Raw genomic sequence first — 20,100 nt, forward strand, 5'->3', positions numbered from 1 at the left:
AATGCCTTGTTTCTAGGCATAGTTTCAAATACCTTAAAGAAAATAAACACACAAAGTATGTGAAATATTCAAAAGTGCTTAGAAATCGTCACGTGAAGTACTCCACTAAAAAATATGATTTGTCAGAACTAGGAATGATTCCATTTCAACTTTAATTTAAATACTTAATATGTCTGGGGAAGAGTTTATAAAAAATAGAGACTTCCCTACTATCTGTGTGCTTACATAAATGAAAATCTATCAAGAATATTTAGTGACTCCTTAAGAACAATGTTTGTAACTTATTACTGCTTTGGACTAAAATGTGGGTAGTGCAAACACACACAACATAAATCAAAATAAGTTCTCCCAAATTCATATTTCCTAACCACAAATTACTCCAGTTGTTTAAACCAGATCATAATTTGAGAATCCCTCTTTCTCTCTAGGTTCAGTGACAAATCTGCATGGCAGACTTGATCACAGGACTGAAGACTCAGTTCTAGTAAGCCATCACACATCTGGCTTTTGAAAAGTCAGGGTTTTTTCCCCCCAGATTTCACCACTAGATTAATTTTTAAATTTTGCATACAGGATAGATTTTGAAAAAGTTAGGTGTATTCATTTATTTTTCATGTTTATGATATATCAGTTGATGTTTAAATGATTCATTGTAAAATCTATGTAAAACACTATAGTCTTTATATTTAAAATGTCTTTTAAAAGTTTATTACAATTAACATAATTCATGACATTTATTTCTTATACTTTTTTCTCTGTATGTTCACCTACCACTGGCAATGCCATGCTTACTGATAGGTAAAATATTCTTAATAGTAACTACTGCTAATGATGGATTTAGTGTATTTTTAATAAGAAGCTTTAAGTATCACAACATAATGACTACTTTCCAAAAGATGATTTTTAATTTTGTCCTTGTTGATTTTTACCATAATTTTGATAAAAATGCCATCATGAGCTAGAAAGAAACTTACATCTTACAGAGAAAAAAATGAAAATGTTCCCCCAGATAATGTATTACTTAATTTTGGTCATCTTTGAATAAAAAGTGGGATGGTACAAAGCCAGGTGGCATTTAGTCCAACCAAATATGGGTTTTCCTTCAGAAACCAAAAGGAAAGGTGGAGAGAGAAAGTGGGGCTGAGTTTCTTCTTGGGAAAGAAGGCTGACAGAGCCAGAATCCTTTCAAGAATAAAGAGCCAGAATCCCTTCAAGGATAAAGAAGTAGGAGATTGGGGGACAGACTTGTCAGTGAACAGAATGGAGTCTGAATCTCAGCTTTTTGGGGGGTATATTTCAGGGGTACAGTTTACTTAAGTGTAAAATGGATGATATTATTTACCTCATGGATTTCTTGAGTTTTAACTGAGGAAGTGAAGTTAAAATATGTCTTAGTAAATTGCCCGGAACTTTGAAGGCACAATAATTAGTAAATAAATAGCTGAAAGCTACGCTTTTAGTCTCTTGGTAGTATCTTGGTATCCTGAGCACCCAGCCAAAGACAACCAACAATGTCTTGAATTTTTTGTGTTGGATACTGAGTGTGGAGGACCATCTTCTCTTCTCCATGAACACTCTTCCCCATGGAGATTTTATTCAGTCCCATGGCCTTAAATACTCTTAACTTCAGCCCTGAGTTATCTCTCAAACTCCAGACTCATCTATGCAGCTGTATGGTTGACATCTGCTCTTGAATTTCTCATAGTTCTTAAATGTAATATGTCCCAAACTGAATTCCCCATCTTCCCTTGAAAACCTGCACCATCTGCAAACTTCTCTATATCAGATGAGAACAGTTTCACCCTTTCAGTTCCTCACATCATGCTTTACTCCTCTCTTTATCTTATATCTCTCATCCAATCTGTCAGCAAATGCTGTTTTCTCTACCGTCAATTATATGCAGCATCCAGTGGTTTCACAGCACTTCCACTACTACCAACCTGGACCAAACCAGCATTATCCTTCTGGTGGATTATAGTAGTAGCCTCTTAACTGTTCCCCTTGCTCTTCCTCTTTATCTATTAAAGTCAGTTCTCAAGACAGAAGCCACAGTGATTCTTTAAAATTGAACTATGTCATTTCTCTGAGTAAAAATGAAAGTTTTTACAACAGCCTTCAAAGCCCTTTGTGATCTGTTACCCACCACCTGTTTGACCACATCCCCTAATACACTTACTTTTACTAACTTTGCTCCAGCCACTCCCCATCTCCCACTAATTCCATCATGAGGGCCTCACCCTCATGATCTCATCTACTTAGTTACCTTCCACAGACCCCACCTCCTACTGCCATCACATTGGAAGTCAGGGCTTCAGCATATGAATTTTGAGGGCACAAACAACATTTAGTCCATAACAAATGCTATCTTTTCAATATCAATTTTGTAGGTTTTGTGCTGAAAAATGTGTCAAAGTAATATGTTCATGATGTAAAAAAAGGAAAGAAAGAAGAAAAGAAATGTAAAAGTTGGGGTTCTATAATGCACTGTACATGCTTTCATCAGCCTCCATCATCTGTAGCTTTTAGGTTAGTCATTCATACTATTCAAATTGTAGTTTCTTAGAAGAAAGTGTTTCCCTAAAATTGTGATATTATTCTACAAAACTGTAAGAATATTAATATACCCTACATCTCTAGGCATTCACAAAGACAAAGATTATCGAACTTCTGAGATTGTCTGTTGTTGAAGGAAGGAAAAATTATCATGAGTCAAATTTTAGCCTTATAAAAGGTTATTCCTGATTGTATTAAAAAAGATAAATGCTGGCAGTCTCTTAAAGCTTTATATTCTAATGAAGTGAACATTTTAAATTTGTTTATCTAATTTGAGACTACTTTAAGACTTGCCCATAGTGTGGTGACCATCTAAGTCTGGAGTGGATGATGTTAGTCAAGACAGTTGTGAGATATTCAAGGTAACACAGTAAAGTGGAAGAGGTGAAGTCTAACACCATCACCACCACGAACAACTGCTTTCCATGGCATGGTTTTATGAGGTTTATTTTTGTTTTAAAAGTGAGTTATTATCCTTCTGACAATAGTTCAAGAATGTACTTGAAAAAATATAACATTGGAATCAGCAGCCAAAGTTTTAGTCCTAAATTTCTCTGTGATTTTAGGCAGGCTATTTTAATCTTTTTTGCTTCTCTGTTAAATAGTTAAAAGCTCTGAAATGTCTTTCTTAATTTAGATTTTAGGTTAGTTTGTTTTTGTTTGGTTTTTTTTTTGTGGTATGCGGGCCTCTCACTGCTGTGGCCTCTCCCACTGCGGAGCACAGGCTCCGGACGCGCAGGCTCAGCGGCCATGGCTCACGGGCCCAGCCACTCCATGGCATGTGGGATCCTCCCGGACCAGGGCACAAACCTGTGTCCCCTGCATCGGCAGGCAGACTCTCAACCATTGCGCCACCAGGGAAGCCCAGGTTAGTTTTAATGAAGCCTTGTCTTTTACTCTCACTCAAGTGTTAGTATGGTTTCTTCAGTGGAAAAACAAAGGAAGGTGAGAGGAATTACTGCTACTCATTATACACAAGCCTGGTATGTGCATGTATTATGTCTGGCATGTGACAGCCACGTGTAAGGTCATTTCCAGTTCTGTAATCTTGTGATTATGAGATGTAAATCTATTCTGAGTTGAAGCGGATAGACATAGAGGTAGCTCAAGACTTGATGACCATTGGCATATTAATCACAGTATACTTCATATTAGTAAAAAGCTATCATTTATTGAGTGTTCTCTGCCAAGCACAGTGCTACACATATATGGGTGTGTATGTTACACATTGTATATATCTATACCTATACTATATTTGGATCTATACCTGTGTATGTGTGTATTCCAATTAAACCCTTACAAATATCCATAAAGGAGCTACTGTTTTACAGATATGGAAAATTAGTTTCAAGGTTTGTAATGTATCATCTCAAGGGGCATATGGATACAATGTAAAATTGTCAAGATTTGAGCTCAAGTCTAATAACCTCATAAGTCCAAGCTCTTTAATCAAAGAAGAGATATTAGGTGGCCACATGGACTGAAAGAGTTAAAAACAGGAACTGTGGAGAACACAGTAATGAGAAACAAGTAGTGAATAAAGTCCTATTAATAGCAGTCTGGGTTACCTGAGATTGCATAGAATACACTTGAAATGTTCTCCACAATCCTCAACCCTGAGAATGGTTCATTACATAGAGAGTGACTATTATCCAGGAACAAGAAAGATGGTGCCTCAAGGCCTGCTGTCAACAGAATAATGGTGAGAAAGCTTAGCTGTGTTACCAGACACTCTGGTGCTGAACTTCCAGATTCTTTACTTACTGGCTGGTTCTAAGAATTTAGGCACATTGCTCAGCCTGGTACCTATATAATGGAATTAATAGCACTGACTTTGTATTATTATTGTCCTAATTAAATGATCTGGATCTGTGTAGAGTTCCACTTATTGACTAGCACTAGTGGTCATGCTGAATATATGTTATTTTATTAGTATGGCTACTGTAATTATTGTTCCTATATCATGTAATTATAAAAGAAAATGTTTGGTGAGATGCTGGCAGGATGGTAACCGTAAAGTGACAGTGGAAAGGAATATGCTTTAAAACATAATCTAATTTTAATTGAGATTATAATCTTGAAGTCTAAATTTCCATATTATGAAGTAAAGAACCTGCTTTGTAATCATCCTTGAGACCAGCCATTTAGTTATTCTTTTTCTGGCTTCCTTTTTCTTTCTGCTTTGACTTTTGAAAAAAAGCCAAGCCTCATTCTGGTTTTGAAATTGAGATCACCAGATAGCTAAGACATAAAAATAAACTCTGGGAATGATTGAGAAATTCTATAGCACCGATCACATTAAACTAAGAAGAAAAAATATGTGAGCTAAACATAGACAAATAAAGATAATGTAATATATAATGCTATGAAATATATTTCAGATTTTGCCTGCTTGAAGTTTCTAGAAATAAGATATACTATTAAAGGACAGTCTTTACTAAGTTATTTTGGGCATGAATTTTCTATTCTGTGAGTAAAGCATTGTGCCCCTAATGTTGACGTTTGAAATTGTTTAATTTGAAACCCAATAGGACACTTGAACACTGAAAATTAGGGGTAAATATGTAGCTGCTTTTGCCAAATTAACTTCACTAGCCAGTTGCTTTTGCTAATTCACAGACTTTCAATTTAAAAGGACAACATTTCATAGATATGGATTAAACATTTGCAAAATGGCTTGATTCAGTTTAAGTCTCAGTGTGCAATCTGGAGAAAATTTAGAATGACTGCATGTCTTAGGTGTATCCTTTATACTGCCTTCATTGTATTTATGTTCATATAAACCAGCTACCTCCTATATCCAAGCACACTTTCTTGCAAATAATCAGGGCAATTTTTAAATATTTCTTTTCTTTTAATGTAAATTATAGTTTTCAAATACTTACTGTAGTTAATCTCTCTATATCTATGCTTTTTAAAGAGAACTGCGTTGTTAACATTTTAGTTAAAGTCAAATTATAACCAATCTGGGGAGCGATTCTCTTAATGGACTGAGGAGTAAAGTTTCCTTTGTTGTAGTTGTTGCTTGATTTTTAAGGAGAAAATTATCACTAATTAATTTATACTACAAAGAGTGGCTTATTCTTTATTTCAAAATGGTACATACTTAATCTGTACTTTATCATCATATCAAAGGATATATGATTTTGTTACTCTGGTGGTATCATCTTCTGAGTTAGTGAACTGAGATGTAATGCCCAGTGGTACAAGGTGAAATGTTCATAACAGAAAGCACTATTTTTATCATAGCTGTCAAGGTCAAGACCCTGGGCCAGACCTTGCATACACTTCAAAACAAATGTTGTGTTGGATTCTGTTCATTTTAACAACATAAATACTTTTTAACTCCCAAATCTTTATCTGATTAAAATTTTAAATTAATTTTATCTAATTAATTTTTTTTTTTTTTTTTTTGTGGTACGTGGGCCTCTCACTGTTGTGGCCTCTCCCGTTGCGGAGCACAGGCTCCGGACGCACAGGCCCAGCAGCCATGGCCCATGGGCCCAGCCGCTCCACGGCATGTGGGATCTTCCCGGACCGGGGCACGAACCCACGTCCCCTGCATCGGCAGGCGGACTCTCAACCACTGCGCCACCAGGGAATTAATTTTTAAATGAAGTTGAAAATATATAACCAAATATCAAGTGTTTTGCACATTCACATACACTTTCATACATATCCTATACACACTATTACTAAAGCATGTTGGTATTTGTTTGGGAGAACAAAACTGCTCAGCATCTTAAGTATCTATTGAAATTACAGCAATAAAATGTGTCCAGTAAATTAACAATTAAAATACAACTTTAAAATTATCTATAGCAATTTGTTATTGGAGAGAAATCCAGTTAATCAAAAATTAAAGGGAAATTATAACCTCTGCTTTGAGAGATACCATGGATTCTATTATTTTCAATAAATGTTCATCCTTGTATACATTGGTTATGGAAGTCTTTGAAGAGTCGCTGAAATTCTGTGGCCTTTATTTTAGTGGAGATTGTTAGATAAATATAAAATGGAAGTCTTGTGAATTACAGCTGTACACAGTTTAGGGGCCATGTGTCAGTCCATTCCAAACCACAGAGGGCTTCATGGGTTAGTTATTATATCTCAAAATGTCCATGTTGCCAAAGTGGAAAGATACATCATCATATCACTGCATAATGTCTTTTCATGAATACTCCACAGGACTCTTGGTATTTAAACTTGTGAAACTGAAATTAGTTTAGCTTAACTGTTTTATCTTAGAAAACCATATCATCATCAAGGAATAATTTTAAGTAATAATTCAATCAACATGCATTACTTGAGCATGACAAATATTCCATCCCAGGTTATTTAGTACATAGATATTATCTATATATAACTTATTCAGTATATTTCAAATTTTAAGTATTTTCTAATGTTGCTAGCTGTTAGTTATGAAGTATGGAAGTTCTGATCTTAGAAATAAAGTAGGATAGGAGGTAATATTGGTACATAATACATTTTTTTACTAAATTTAAGGATATTCTGCTCTTTTGTGACCTATAGGGGAGGTGTCTTACCCTAGACTATGAGAGGGAGGTCAGTTCAGTAGAATTGATCATTGACCCTACATGATACAGCACTTCTATAAATGACATAGATTTAGAACATAAAAATCTGAGAGTAATACAATCCTAAACAATTTCTAAAGTGACACATCTATATTTTATTTATAATTTACAATATAAAATATAACTTAATAAATATAGAAAAGTTATAATTTTATATATAACTATAATTTATAATAATATGTGTGCAAATATCTTTTACTGAGAGACAAAAATTTTTTGTCTCCACACACATACAGACACACACACACAGGATGCTATATTTAAATTGTCATTTTGAGTGTCTTTTAAAAATGTGTGTATTAATACTAAACATTAAACAAGTAATGAATGCCTAAATATGTGCCAGACAACATGTAAGCAATAGCCACATGACTGAGTTATTTAATGGAATAATGGCAATGAGTAGTTTTTACTTATATTTATATGTCCAGTACAATTTATGACATACAAGCTTGGTTTAATACATATATTGAATGAGTGAATATGTAAAGGATATGTAGCAATTAATTTTACTTTTTATTTATAAATATTATGTAATTCCTTTGAGCGTCTATCAATATTTGGTGAGCCTAATTTATATATATATCTAGAGAAAGAGATATATTTAAAGTATTTATCAATAGTATTCTTGTTCTTCTCTGATATTGTTTTCTAATATTCAAATTAGCCTTATTGCTTTCAATCATTTAAACTTAGATTCTAATTAGCCTATTCTAGATTCTAAAATAGGTTAGTTCTCATGTTTCTGTTTGCAAGCATTCAAGAAATGTTACCTAGTTGAAAATCTATTTTAATGTCAGTGTTTTAACACAGTACCTATTTTTTTACTGAGCATATATTTTAAATGTAAGGATAAATCTGCTATTACTGTTAAATTTTGGTATAAATATTATTGGATATATTTTGAGTTGTAACTTCCTTCTAGCATGTTGTGTTATGCTGTTTTTCTTAATTAACACATCTTTTAAATTTCAGCTAACTATCTTGTGGGCACCTTATTTTGAAAAATCTATTTAAAAAGCGAATTTGACATAGCTTATATTCTCTGACAATTCACATATGATAGAACTATGGTAAAAATCTTGTTCATAGTGATTTTCTGTCATTCTTAATAAAGTATAATTGGATAAATCTAATGACATTTTTGAAGGTTAATTATATCTTGAACTCTATAGACAACAGCAGTCTGTGCATTTATTATTCTCATTTCCTTCTACACATATATATTTATTTATATATATATTTAAATGATCTGTATATTTTAATTCTAATGGGGAGAATTATAATTTAATTATAAATTACTAAAACAGTATTTTTTACATTACTTAAATAATTTTTTTCCTTGGTGACCATGCTTCTGGAGTATTGACTTTGAATTGTAAAGTGGATTGATTTAAGTATCCCAAGAGTGAAGGACCTTTAACATGAAAATATTTTGGAAACATTAAAAGTAATTTAAATGACAAGAAATAGTTGAAAAAATCCTAACTTGTCAACTATACATTTTTGGTAATTTTGAGGATTTTTAAAAATTCCTAATCAGAGTAGACAGCACCTTTTCACACTTTTAACAAATGACAGCCTTCATTAATTTGAATATAGATGACATGCATCTTATGTTTAAATTTGAAAACTGACTATAACATCTTTGCTTTTAAAGTGATACATATGAGAGTTAGTGTTGGTAATGTGTGCAAAACTTCTAAAGTAGTGAGTGCAGATGAAATATTATTTTTTACTTGCCAGAACTTAATATTTAAACAACTCTGATTACCAGCTTTTTTAAGTTCCTGCCATACCATTTAGACCCTAAGAAAGACGCAAATGTACTGCTTATACCAGTAAATACTGATGAATATGTGCTCAATACAAAGAACTATGCTTCATATGATGAAAATCAAATGAACAGTTTCCATTCTCCAGAATGTTTATATGGGTTGGGAGTAGATAAGAATTCATACACATAGAATTTTGGCAAAATATTTTCTATCTACCATAAAAGAGATGCTAAACAAATGGTTCAAAGTTCTAAAGGATGTGTAAGGAAACAATATGTAATCATGGATTTAGCACAAGCATCAGAAAAAAAATGTAGCACTTGGGGCTTCCCTGGTGGTGCAGTGGTTGAGAGTCCGCCTGCCGATGCAGGGGACACACCGGTCCGGGAAGATCCCACATGCCGCGGAGCGGCTGGGCCCGTGAGCCATGGCCGCTGAGCCTGCGCGTCCGGAGCCTGTGCTCCGCAGCTGGAGAGGCCACAACAGTGAGAGGCCCGCGTACCGCAAAAAAAAAAAAAAGAAAAAGAAAAACGTAGCACTTAAAATGAGACTTGAAGCATGGACAGAATAAGAACTATTAAAAATAGTTTCTGTGCCTCCAGAGGACTGCTAAGATAATCTTAATGAAACATGTTAACATAGGATGCATTTTTTTCTCCCGTTTCTTGTCCAACTTGAGTGAACTTGCATAGTATTTTCAAATATTTAGGTGACGTGTCATGTGAAACAGCTTTGCTCCAGAAGCTTCCTTTATTTTGAATGAACTATATCAAGTTGGAATTTAGAGAAATTTTACTGCTTACCTAAATAATTTTTGTTGAATATTGTCATGATTAAAATGTAAAAAGTAAATTTTACTTTTTATGACTATTTATTTTCTGTTTCCCAAATATATCATAGCTTCAGGGTATAGAGTATAATTTTTATTTTCTCACCACAGTACAAATATTCCCTGCCACAGTTCTTAACAGAAAGAATGTCCTCAAAAAAAGAAAATAATACACACAGAGCCTTCCAAATGTGTTCAGATTAAATCCAAGTTTATCATGAACTACAAGCTTTTTTACCTCCCCCCCCCCAATTTACATTTCTTGTCTTTTGGCCTGGAATGCTTTTCCTGCAATATTCAGAGGCAGATAAAGGAGTTTCTCAAGTGCTGGAAATTGCAAGTAGGTTAGTATGAATGGAGATAGTGAGTGCGGAAGGAGGTCACATTTAAAGGGTTTCTTAAATATTGTGTGGAAACTTGTAGGCTATGCTAGCATTTTGTAGGAAAATTAACTGGAGTTTCCCAAAAGAGGACATGATCAAATGCTGTGGAGAAGTATGGCAACAAGTAGGCTACATTCTTAATAAAAGCAGTGGCAGTGGAGTGGAGTGTGTCAACATGTGACTTAAAATGAGGAGGTGGATATGCATGTATGGAAAAATAATTTAAGGAATTGTGTTCTGCATGGAAACCAAACTGTTTGGTAACTTTTACCATGGGGAGAAATGGGGTCATGCGAGATTGATAGTTTTGTTGTTGTTATGTATTTTGTTTTGCTTCACTTGTTTCCATTGATGAGTTCTGGAAATTGTATTAGGCTCCTGTTAATGACTACAGGAGGGAGGGAAAGGGAGAGAGAGAGAGTGAGCGAGCGGGAGAGAGAGAGATTGATTGAGAGTGCCCCTGAGCATGTAAAAGGGATAGTAGACACTTGGAAGATTACTCTCAAAGAGTTACAGTTCCTAATTCAAATAAAGATTTTTTTTTTTTTTTGATAAGAGCAAAGACATTTCCATTTTAACAGGAAGAAAGGTGCATATAGGTTTGGAGATTTGGTGGTAGGAAAATAAGAAAGTTCCTCTCTGATGACTTCTATTTTCTCAGCGTGCACACACAAATATACCATGAGAGTCACAAAGGAACAGAGCTTGTAAGGACTTAGAAGAAAGAGGAAAAGCTACAAAATAATCCTTTCAATAGTGGGAACTGAAGTTAACTAAGAAAATAATACTAAGATTGTGTAGCAGCATTGCATGTCTCACTTGGATTTAGGGGCATGATTTGAAGACAATGGATAATTATGGTTTTGTGATATTTTTCTTGGACAACATTAAACCCTACAGTTTTCCTCTCTATACCTCTATTTGGATTTCTTTAGCCACCTCAAATTAAATAATGCTTTAGACATAATTATTATCTTCCCCCAATACATTTCAGATCTAGTGTGCTCTGAGAAAATTGTACCAGTATTGCCAGTGCAGTTTAAGCCAAGCACCTTAGAGTCATTCTTAAGATTTATCACTCATGAATCTGATCAATTAAATGTATCATGAAATCTTGCTGATTTTACCTCATATTCATCTCCTGAATTTACCTACTCTTATCTATCACCATTGGATCCACTCTTGTCCATTTTCGGACCAATGCAACGAAACAAAAAGGCCAAATGCCTCCAACCATGTTCCTTTCCAATCCATTGCATGTGCTACAGTGAAATGATCTCTTAAACACTACTTTGATCTTATTATTTCCATGCTTAAGACATTGTAATGACCTGTTTTTACCCATTAAATAAAAGTCCCAAATAATAAAAGCCATAAGGTGTTTCTGACCTGGTATCCTCTTCCCTAACTTCATCTCTGCTTCTTTATTCCTACTATCTCCCTGATCAATATTTTAGTGTTTTTCATATCCCTATTGGTCCTCCTCTTCTTTTGGTCCTTTGAAGGCACTGCAGTACTCCTCAAATTGGATAATTTTCCTAATCTTTTACATCTCAGCAGAGACTCTGCTTCCTAAGGGAAGTCTTCTTTGACATCCCAGTCTAAATTAAGTGTCCATATTCACTCCCAAGCTCTTTCTCTTTCCTAGAATAATCATATTTATAATTATTCCTACAGTACCTTTAAGACTCATAAAGGCAGGGCCATGTCTATCTTTTTTACCTTCATAACCCAGTAGCAAGGAAACTTTCTGGCCCACACCTGCTGAAAGCATTTTGTTCAACTACTGAACAGAAAGATACATTTATCTACTTTTTACTTACATTTATATTGTTTCCTATTTCCAAAGTTCCCATGGAGGGTTGAAAAATAGTGTAATATGTGATATCATATAAAGTTTTTAAATTAAAAGGCACTCATTAAAAAGAAATGACTTTTGTTTCATGAGTGATAAATGAGTTCCAAATATGCAGAATATGTAGATCGACAGTTCATGTCTGAGAGCAAATCATGTTTGAAGTGAGAATAGTTTTACTAAAAAGGATGAAAGAAGAAAAATTGGGTAACTTAGCTAAGAATGGTACTGGTTGCTACAGCAATCCTATTATAAGAAAAATAATATTTTAAATCTTCTCCTAATCATTTAACTACAAGAATGTCCCTAATATTATCAAAAAGCTCTTCTTATCTTTCAAATACCTTCACATTTGCTCTGAATTTATGAGAGCATTAAGGCTTTACTATAGTTATAATTAGATCTACTGAAAAAGTACCTTCTCATTTTTTTCAATTCCTGATTATTCATGGGGATGGCAGAAAACCTTAACATGGATTACTAAAACCCCAGATCATTTATAGCACATGAAAATTGGCCCCAATTCATTATGTCTATCAAAAAATTCCTTTGAAATACAAGTTTATCTTTAAGCTTAGCAAATGTTCATTGATACTTGAATAAATGCTCTTAAGTATATATAGTGAGTTTTCAAAATATGAAAAAACGTAGATGGTTGATTAGCTTTATGTTAACTAAGCTCTAAAAAGTAATCAAACCATCAGGTTGATGGTCTTTACTTTGTCCATAATGGGCAATTGGAATATTGAAGTTTGGCTTTATTACCCATTGAGAAGAAAGAAAGATACAAAAGTCTAGGGAATCTACAGAATAAAGAGACTTACTTTGTTAGCATTTACTTACCTGACCACCAACTTAAGAAAAATGTCGGAGAACATTTTCTTCATGTGATTCTAAGTAGTTCAGTGACATTTTTCGTGCCATGCCATTTACTCATGTGTGCATTACATAACAATACATGAACACCTTCTGTGGTCAAACACTGTGATGAGTACTGTGAATGGAAAATTGAATAAGGCACAATTTTTCCCCTTTGTAGAGCATTATAATTTTTATAGTATAAACATGACTGATATTAGAATAGATGCATGTTGAATCAGTAAGAATCTGAATGAAAAGTTCTAAAATGGAGTAAAATGTAAAACAAATGCCTAAAATCTGACTCCTCCTGGAATCAATATAATAATAATAATAATAATGTGAATTAATAATAATGTGAATGATATACCAGCTCAATTATGCATTCTCTCCATTCTAACAGAATTTTGTGAAGCTTTTAGCACCTACTAATTGGTTTATTTATTAATTCAACAACAAAATTTTGAGTAACTACTGTGTACCATGCCATTCTCTGAGCATAGTGGAAATTTTGTGTTTCTTCAACATAAGTTGTATTAATAATAGCATAAATGAAAATTATACTCAAAGCACTTCTTCAGTTTTAAATACATGAGTATTTACCTTTTATAATATAATTTCTTATAAGCTCCTGTAGCATAAAAATCACTAAAAATATATCTATTCCAACATGTGTAATTTAAATACTTAAAATACATATTTAATTATCTGAATGAATAGCCTGTTATTTATGATTCAGAAACTGATGAAAAATTTTTGAAATTAATGAAAAGATGGTGTTATATGTAATCTGTGTATACTAGTCAAAATAATGACATTATTCACAAAACAAACACTGCATCTGTTCCAGGGAAAAGCTTAGTCTCTTATTTCTTTTGACAGTGTGCAGACCTGGGTTCTTCAAAGCTTCACCTCACAGCCAGAGCTGCAGCAAATGTCCACCTCACAGTTATACCCATGAGGAAGCTTCAACCTCTTGTGTCTGTGAAAAGGATTATTTCAGGAGGGAGTCTGATCCACCCACAATGGCATGCACAAGTAAGGAAACCCATGGACATTTGGTGATGCTAACTTTCACCAGTTTGAAGAAAGAGCATGATGGAGCCTGTTACATTCTATTACCATTTCCCCTAAAACAGGCATAATGTTTAATCTTCCAATATAGTATTTCACCAGATTTCAACCTTCTTGAGTAAGCATTGAGAAATTTGAGTCTTTTTTATCACTTACTGTGAGAAGCATCCATTTTCCCTCATTTCAAATTCAACATCTGAGCCACAAATATGGAATTTTTCCTTTTATTTTATGATTTATTTTAGTGTTCACGATAGACAAACATGACTTTGACAAATCCATTTCCCCGTTTCCGGTAAACCTTTTTAATTTTTCTTTCTCTTCGTCTTCCAAGGCAGCTTTCTGATCACAAAAACATGCAGTACATGGCACTTCTACCTTCTTGTTCTAACCTGGCCCACTAAGCTGCAAAGACCAATGAGAAGGTCATTTATAAAAGAAGACAGGAAACTCTACACAAACATGGAGAACTGGGGGTTGGCAAATCATATTTAAGAGTCAAATATAAAATCAGTTGTCAACTAGGATTTTCAGGTAGCTGTTGTGTTTATTAACAGTGAGTGTCCTTAACTGTTATTAATTATATGATCAGGTAATCTTATAATGAGTAGATGAATATTAAACATTTAATTCCAACAGTTGCAGTGGGTACATCCACATCTATCAATGTTTTGGTGTTTTTGTTTTTCTAGTGTTCCACATGTTTCTGGGAAGGAAACAAATTTATGTGTTAGTTTGCTTCATGGCAATACTTCTTTAGTTTTTCTACCATAGTTTCTATAGCAGATCAAACAAAAACAGAAAATTGAAGGGAAGAACAGTGAATCCCATCTCCCCATAACATTCAGTTTCCATGACGTCCCATGTTTTACTATTTTAGATCCCAGTAAGTTGTAGGTGCTTTCAAAGATGAAGACACATCTTTTTGAAATTTAGTATTCACGGGTATCATACATAAAGACATACAATTTCTTTACTTAAATAATCACAAACTGAAATTTTATCTGAATTTCAGTGTCAGTTTCATCGTGTCAGCGAAACATATTTTCATAATTTCTCAAATCATTGATGTTAATTAACTCTATATTGCTAAAGATCATTCTTTATCACATTCTGATAATTTTATGGGTTAGATGATTACTAATTATAAACAATCCTCTTCAAATAAGTAAATGACATTATTATATACATTTTTTGAGAGGATACATTTGAATTGAGGAGATATAAACAATGATTGCATGTGATGCATATTGGTTTCAGTGGAAATTGCTTCAATTATTCAGAGCAAAAGAAAGCCCAAATAGTGGCGGGGGGCGGGGGGGAGTGTTGGCTAGACTGTAGTTTGGTAAATTAGGGAGAGAAAACCATATCTTGACCTATTTAAATTTTATTAATTTTGTAAGTATTCTTTCTTTAAGTAGTCCATGCATGACCTTTATCTTTCTCAGCACAAATGTGAGCCCCCCTTTCTGTAAATTTACTAGGTTTGGGAATGGTGGAGAACCCTGCTCTGGTGGCAAGGACTACTTAGCTTTCTTTTAGGACCTGAGGCTTTATATTTTCTCTGTCTCCAGGTGTGTGAGTTTCTAATACTGTGTCTCAAAAGAACACTAATTTGTATGCATTTCTCAAAAAAGACTATTGGGAGTCCTGTAGAAGATCTTTCTAATATATAATCTGTGAGTGTGTGTGTTCTGTTCTTAGTTGCATTCATAATAACACAAATTCTTCATATGATGATACCCTTGAACAGATGAGATGGCTTGATTGATGTCTCTTTGGCTCTTTGCTATTAAATTTATGGTTTCAACTACTTTTAATGTTTTTTTCTGGTACTCTGGACAACAAAATGTTATAAACCTGTAGGAAAAGAAAATCAAACAAAATTCAGTTCCTAATGAATCTGTTCAAATTGAGGGTACTTCTCACAGCTCTGCTTTCGTTCATGCATCACATCTATTAGCAGGACAGTGAAATTTCATTACATTATTTTTAGGTGCATGTCAGTCTCAATCTCCACTGGTTACCTCTACTTTAGGGATTCCCTTGAATATGAGTTTTATTTTGAATTTGAGAGGCATATGTGCCCCCACCCACATGCTGAGGGGCTGTTAGTAGCAGAGTCAAGAAAAAGAGTCAGACTCTGATGCAGTTTTTACAGATTTAGAGGAAAGGTGGTAACTGAGGGGTGTATTTCAGCTGGTAGAAAAAAACCCTCAGAAGTTTGATATCTTTTTGAAGTAGACAAATTTCAATTATATTTTACCTTTTTCTCACAAGTAGACCTGTAACATTTTGATCTCAAATTACATTTTCTCCATAACCTTCCACTATTAAATAAATAAGGTAGAGGGAATAGAAAAAAAAAAACCACTTGTATTTCCATCTTAAGTATTTGTTTCAACTTAAAAGTGACTGTTTTATATCGAAGTGTGTGAGGTTGTATGGAAAAATTCACAGGGTTCAACCACAAATATAACTAAAGTGGAGATTGTTTTGTCAAAACTGGCAGCTTTTACGTTATGGGGTTCTTTAATTTTAAGTGACATTTTATAAATGGTACGTAGCTTTCTTATTACTTTTAAATTTAGTCCTCAGTAGTCATGGCTTAATAAATGTTAGGTAGAAATTAACATTAATTTCTATATTTAGAACAGACAGCACATATTAAGATAACTAAGCTATGTCATCCTAAGTAGCTTAATTTATGCTTATGAGCCATTCAACTACCATCACAGTCCATTTTATTCCCTGTTGGGAAATCTTTACTACGTCTGAAACAAATATAAATGTATTTTCTCTTTGAGAACATCTGATCATATAATATTAACAGCTGACTGAAGTTGTAACTGAGTATCTAAAAATCTACTATAGAGTCAGACATGATGCAATGAATTCTTTTAAAGACTCTATTTTTTAGAGCAGTTTTAGGTTCACAACAAAATTGAGAGGAAGGTGTAGAGATTTCTCATGTATCCCCTGTCCGCACACATTCATAGCTTGTCCTCGTTATCAACGTCCCCCACCAGAGTAATACATTTGTTACAATTGATATGTAAACAAGGTTAATTCTCTTTAGTCTGCTAACTATTATTTCAGAAATAAAGTAATATACACATGAATATTATTTTTTATTTATATATAAATTTATTCTGCTGATCTTTCAAGGTCAGAACATGTTCATTTTTCCTCTTATTGTGTTTTTGAGAATTATTTTTAAAATAAATTTTAGGTTTCCAATTAAGTAAAATTCACAATTTTGCAGAAACACAATATTAAAGCAATATCAAAGTAAGCAAACTCTTATTACAGATTGCAATGTTGATCAACTACTTAAATCCTAGTTCTTTCTTGACATATGAGGGAGGTTCCAAATTCTGTTGGTGGTTTATCGGTAGCTATGCAATTTATTTTGAGATAAACTAAGGCTACTTTTCTACTTTTTGTGGAATTTGTAGTCAAGAGCCACACTAATAAATCCTATTTCTACCTGTGCTCGTTGCTTAGTAAATCCTTCATGTTTACTTCCTAGGTTTCAGAGATGAGTATCACTGAGGAAGTAATCTGTTCAATCCCCAAGGAGAATTTGTCCTTGGACTTGCCAAAGAACTTGCCACTATTTGAATACATAATTTTATTTAACATTTTTTGCATAAATATTTTTACTCCATAATTCTTTACATATACACTAAGCAAAACATCTTTATTTGAATTTGCAACTTTGCCAAGATAAGTCATTTCTATAGTATACCAACCCCACTATTGTTTCTACAAAGGTATAACAAGATTTTTCAAAGATTACTACAAATTGATGACTCTTGCATTCTCCCTGCTTAACAGATTGATTGCAAATCCATTTTTTTTCCTTCAGACCAGAGATTTGTGTAGTAAACAATGCTTAATTTTATCATCTCAAAATTTGTTTTTTTCACTTTACTTTGCAAACCAGGACCCCCCTCAGCTCCTCGGAATGCCATCTCAAATGTTAATGAAACTAGTGTCTTTCTGGAATGGATTCCTCCTGCTGACACTGGTGGAAGGAAAGATGTGTCATATTATATTGCATGCAAGAAGTGCAACTCACATGCAGGTGTGTGTGACGAGTGTGGCGGTCATGTCAGGTACCTCCCCCAGCAAATCGGCCTGAAAAACACCTCTGTCATGATGGTGGATCTGCTTGCTCACACAAACTATACCTTTGAGATTGAGGCAGTGAATGGAGTGTCCGACTTGAGCCCAGGAGCCCGGCAGTATGTGTCTGTAAATGTAACCACAAATCAAGCAGGTAAGTGTGATGTCTAACTAAATCATGTACCTTAGGTCGAGCACTGTCAGTCATCTCCACAGCTCAGGGCAAAGTTGCCTGAGACATGAGAGATGACTTCTCATTATCCAGAGGGTTAGGACTTAAAGTAAAATACATCTTGAAATGCTTTATCTTAGCTCTAAGCAAATAAAAGCTAAGGCTTTCTTAGCAGACACATCCATGGACAGAAAAAAAAAAAAGATAGGCTTTAATTGAATGTTTTCATTAAAAAATACATTTCTGGCTCAAATCCATTTGTGGCAAAATTTTTTATCCCATAACTTCACACAGTGCAATAATTACATCTCAGATCTACATTTTTGTTGTTTTACTTCAGGTGTTTTTGTTTAGTTCATTAATTTAGCAGGTAATCTGGCAGGTTGGTTTGTTTGTTTGGCACCACATCTGAATTTTCTTTGCAGATTGAAATAGGGTTTTCTTATTATTTCTATTATTATTATAATAAAAATGCATGAGATAATTTTTTGATAAATCCACTTATCAAAATTAAAATAACTATGAACGATTGTACAACCACCATACATGTGAAGATACATCTATATGCCATATGAAGATCTTGGAAATATTAGGGAGTAATTATTAAGGAGTAGGGAAAATAGTTCTGCTTGAACTACTAATTCCCCTAAATTTTCCCCTCAAATATTTAATTTTAAGTAAACAATATAGAAGAATTATTTTCTGTTAAAATAAAAACCAAAGATAAACTATGGCTGAATTAATAACTCATTATGTGGCAAGAGTCATTCAAAGCCTATGGGTAACTTATAACTTGTTTTTGTCAACAGCAAGTACATGGGCGGAAAGAGGCATTAAATGTAACTTTCCTTCTATTTTTTGGCCAAAACTCTCAGTCCAAGCGCATAAGCTTGTTACCTCATAATTACCTCAGGTGGGCTTTTGTGGGTGAGGACATCTTTGCCGGTAGAGCTCACAATGCAATAGGATGTGTTTGACTGAATCGAATCAGACTTAATTCGTATAATGTTAGTATAAGTTTGTAGGTGGTGGAATGATCTGGTTGACAAGAGAATGCTGTTGGTAATCAAGTTTTGGCCGAAATAATTTGAATTATTGGATGTGTCAGGTAAATGACGTGGTTATCTCTTGAGAATAAAAAATAGAAAACACATGCTATTGAGTTCATAGTTATGTTTGAGTGATAAAACTGAAGAAAACATTCAAAAGTGTCCCAGATAATATACAGGTATGTGCGTAATTCACTAAGAATCATTCTAAGCACTCTAGATGTTCTCATCCATGTTGAATACATGCCAATAGCATTTTTTTATTCCATGAGAAAAAACACGGTACATGTATACACCACTGTACTCAGTGAATCCTTTATATTTTCTCCATTTACTCCCTAACCTAAGGTTGAACTAATAAAAGTGCTAAAAAGAGCTAGACAAAAATAGTGAAAATTAGGTTTTCCTTCAGTATAGACTCAGCTTCTGGCAATACTAGTGTATGTTGATTTTCCATCGCAGTGTCTAGATGCCACAAGTGCTCTGTGAATGTGAACTGCCTTCCCACATCAGAAAAATACTGGCATTAAACATTTGATTTCAGGCTTCATATGCAACGTCTTTCAAGCTTACTTGGTTCTACCTGTGAATCTTTCATTAACATATTGAAAGCATATTGAACAATCATTAAGAGTTGTATCCCTTTGGGAGGACATTTTCTAAGCTTGCATAACTTTCTTTGAAAGATATTTCTCTGATGAACTAGATGTAAGAAATGACCGTTTATTTTTTAAATGATGTTATTAATAAATGTTTGGTCTAGTTGTCTTTGACTTGCTGGCCTTATTAGGACTGCAAAGTGTGTTTTTTATTTTTTCAA

General features: G+C 33.9%; 1 protein-coding gene across 4 annotated transcripts in view; it reads left to right on the forward strand.

Annotated features, from left to right (window-relative positions):
* Window positions 1-20,100, forward strand: part of EPHA5 (EPH receptor A5) — a 325,672-nt gene that overhangs the window by 129,762 nt on the left and 175,810 nt on the right. For all 4 annotated transcript variants that reach the window (XM_065877349.1, XM_065877352.1, XM_065877350.1 and 1 more), the window contains exons 4-5: window positions 13,737-13,892; window positions 17,878-18,213. In XM_065877349.1, coding sequence (XP_065733421.1) covers window positions 13,737-13,892; window positions 17,878-18,213 — 492 coding nt within the window. The remainder of the gene's footprint in view (window positions 1-13,736; window positions 13,893-17,877; window positions 18,214-20,100) is intronic.

Source organism: Phocoena phocoena, chromosome 5 (assembly GCF_963924675.1).
Source record: "Phocoena phocoena chromosome 5, mPhoPho1.1, whole genome shotgun sequence".
Classification (NCBI taxonomy): domain Eukaryota; kingdom Metazoa; phylum Chordata; class Mammalia; order Artiodactyla; family Phocoenidae; genus Phocoena; species Phocoena phocoena.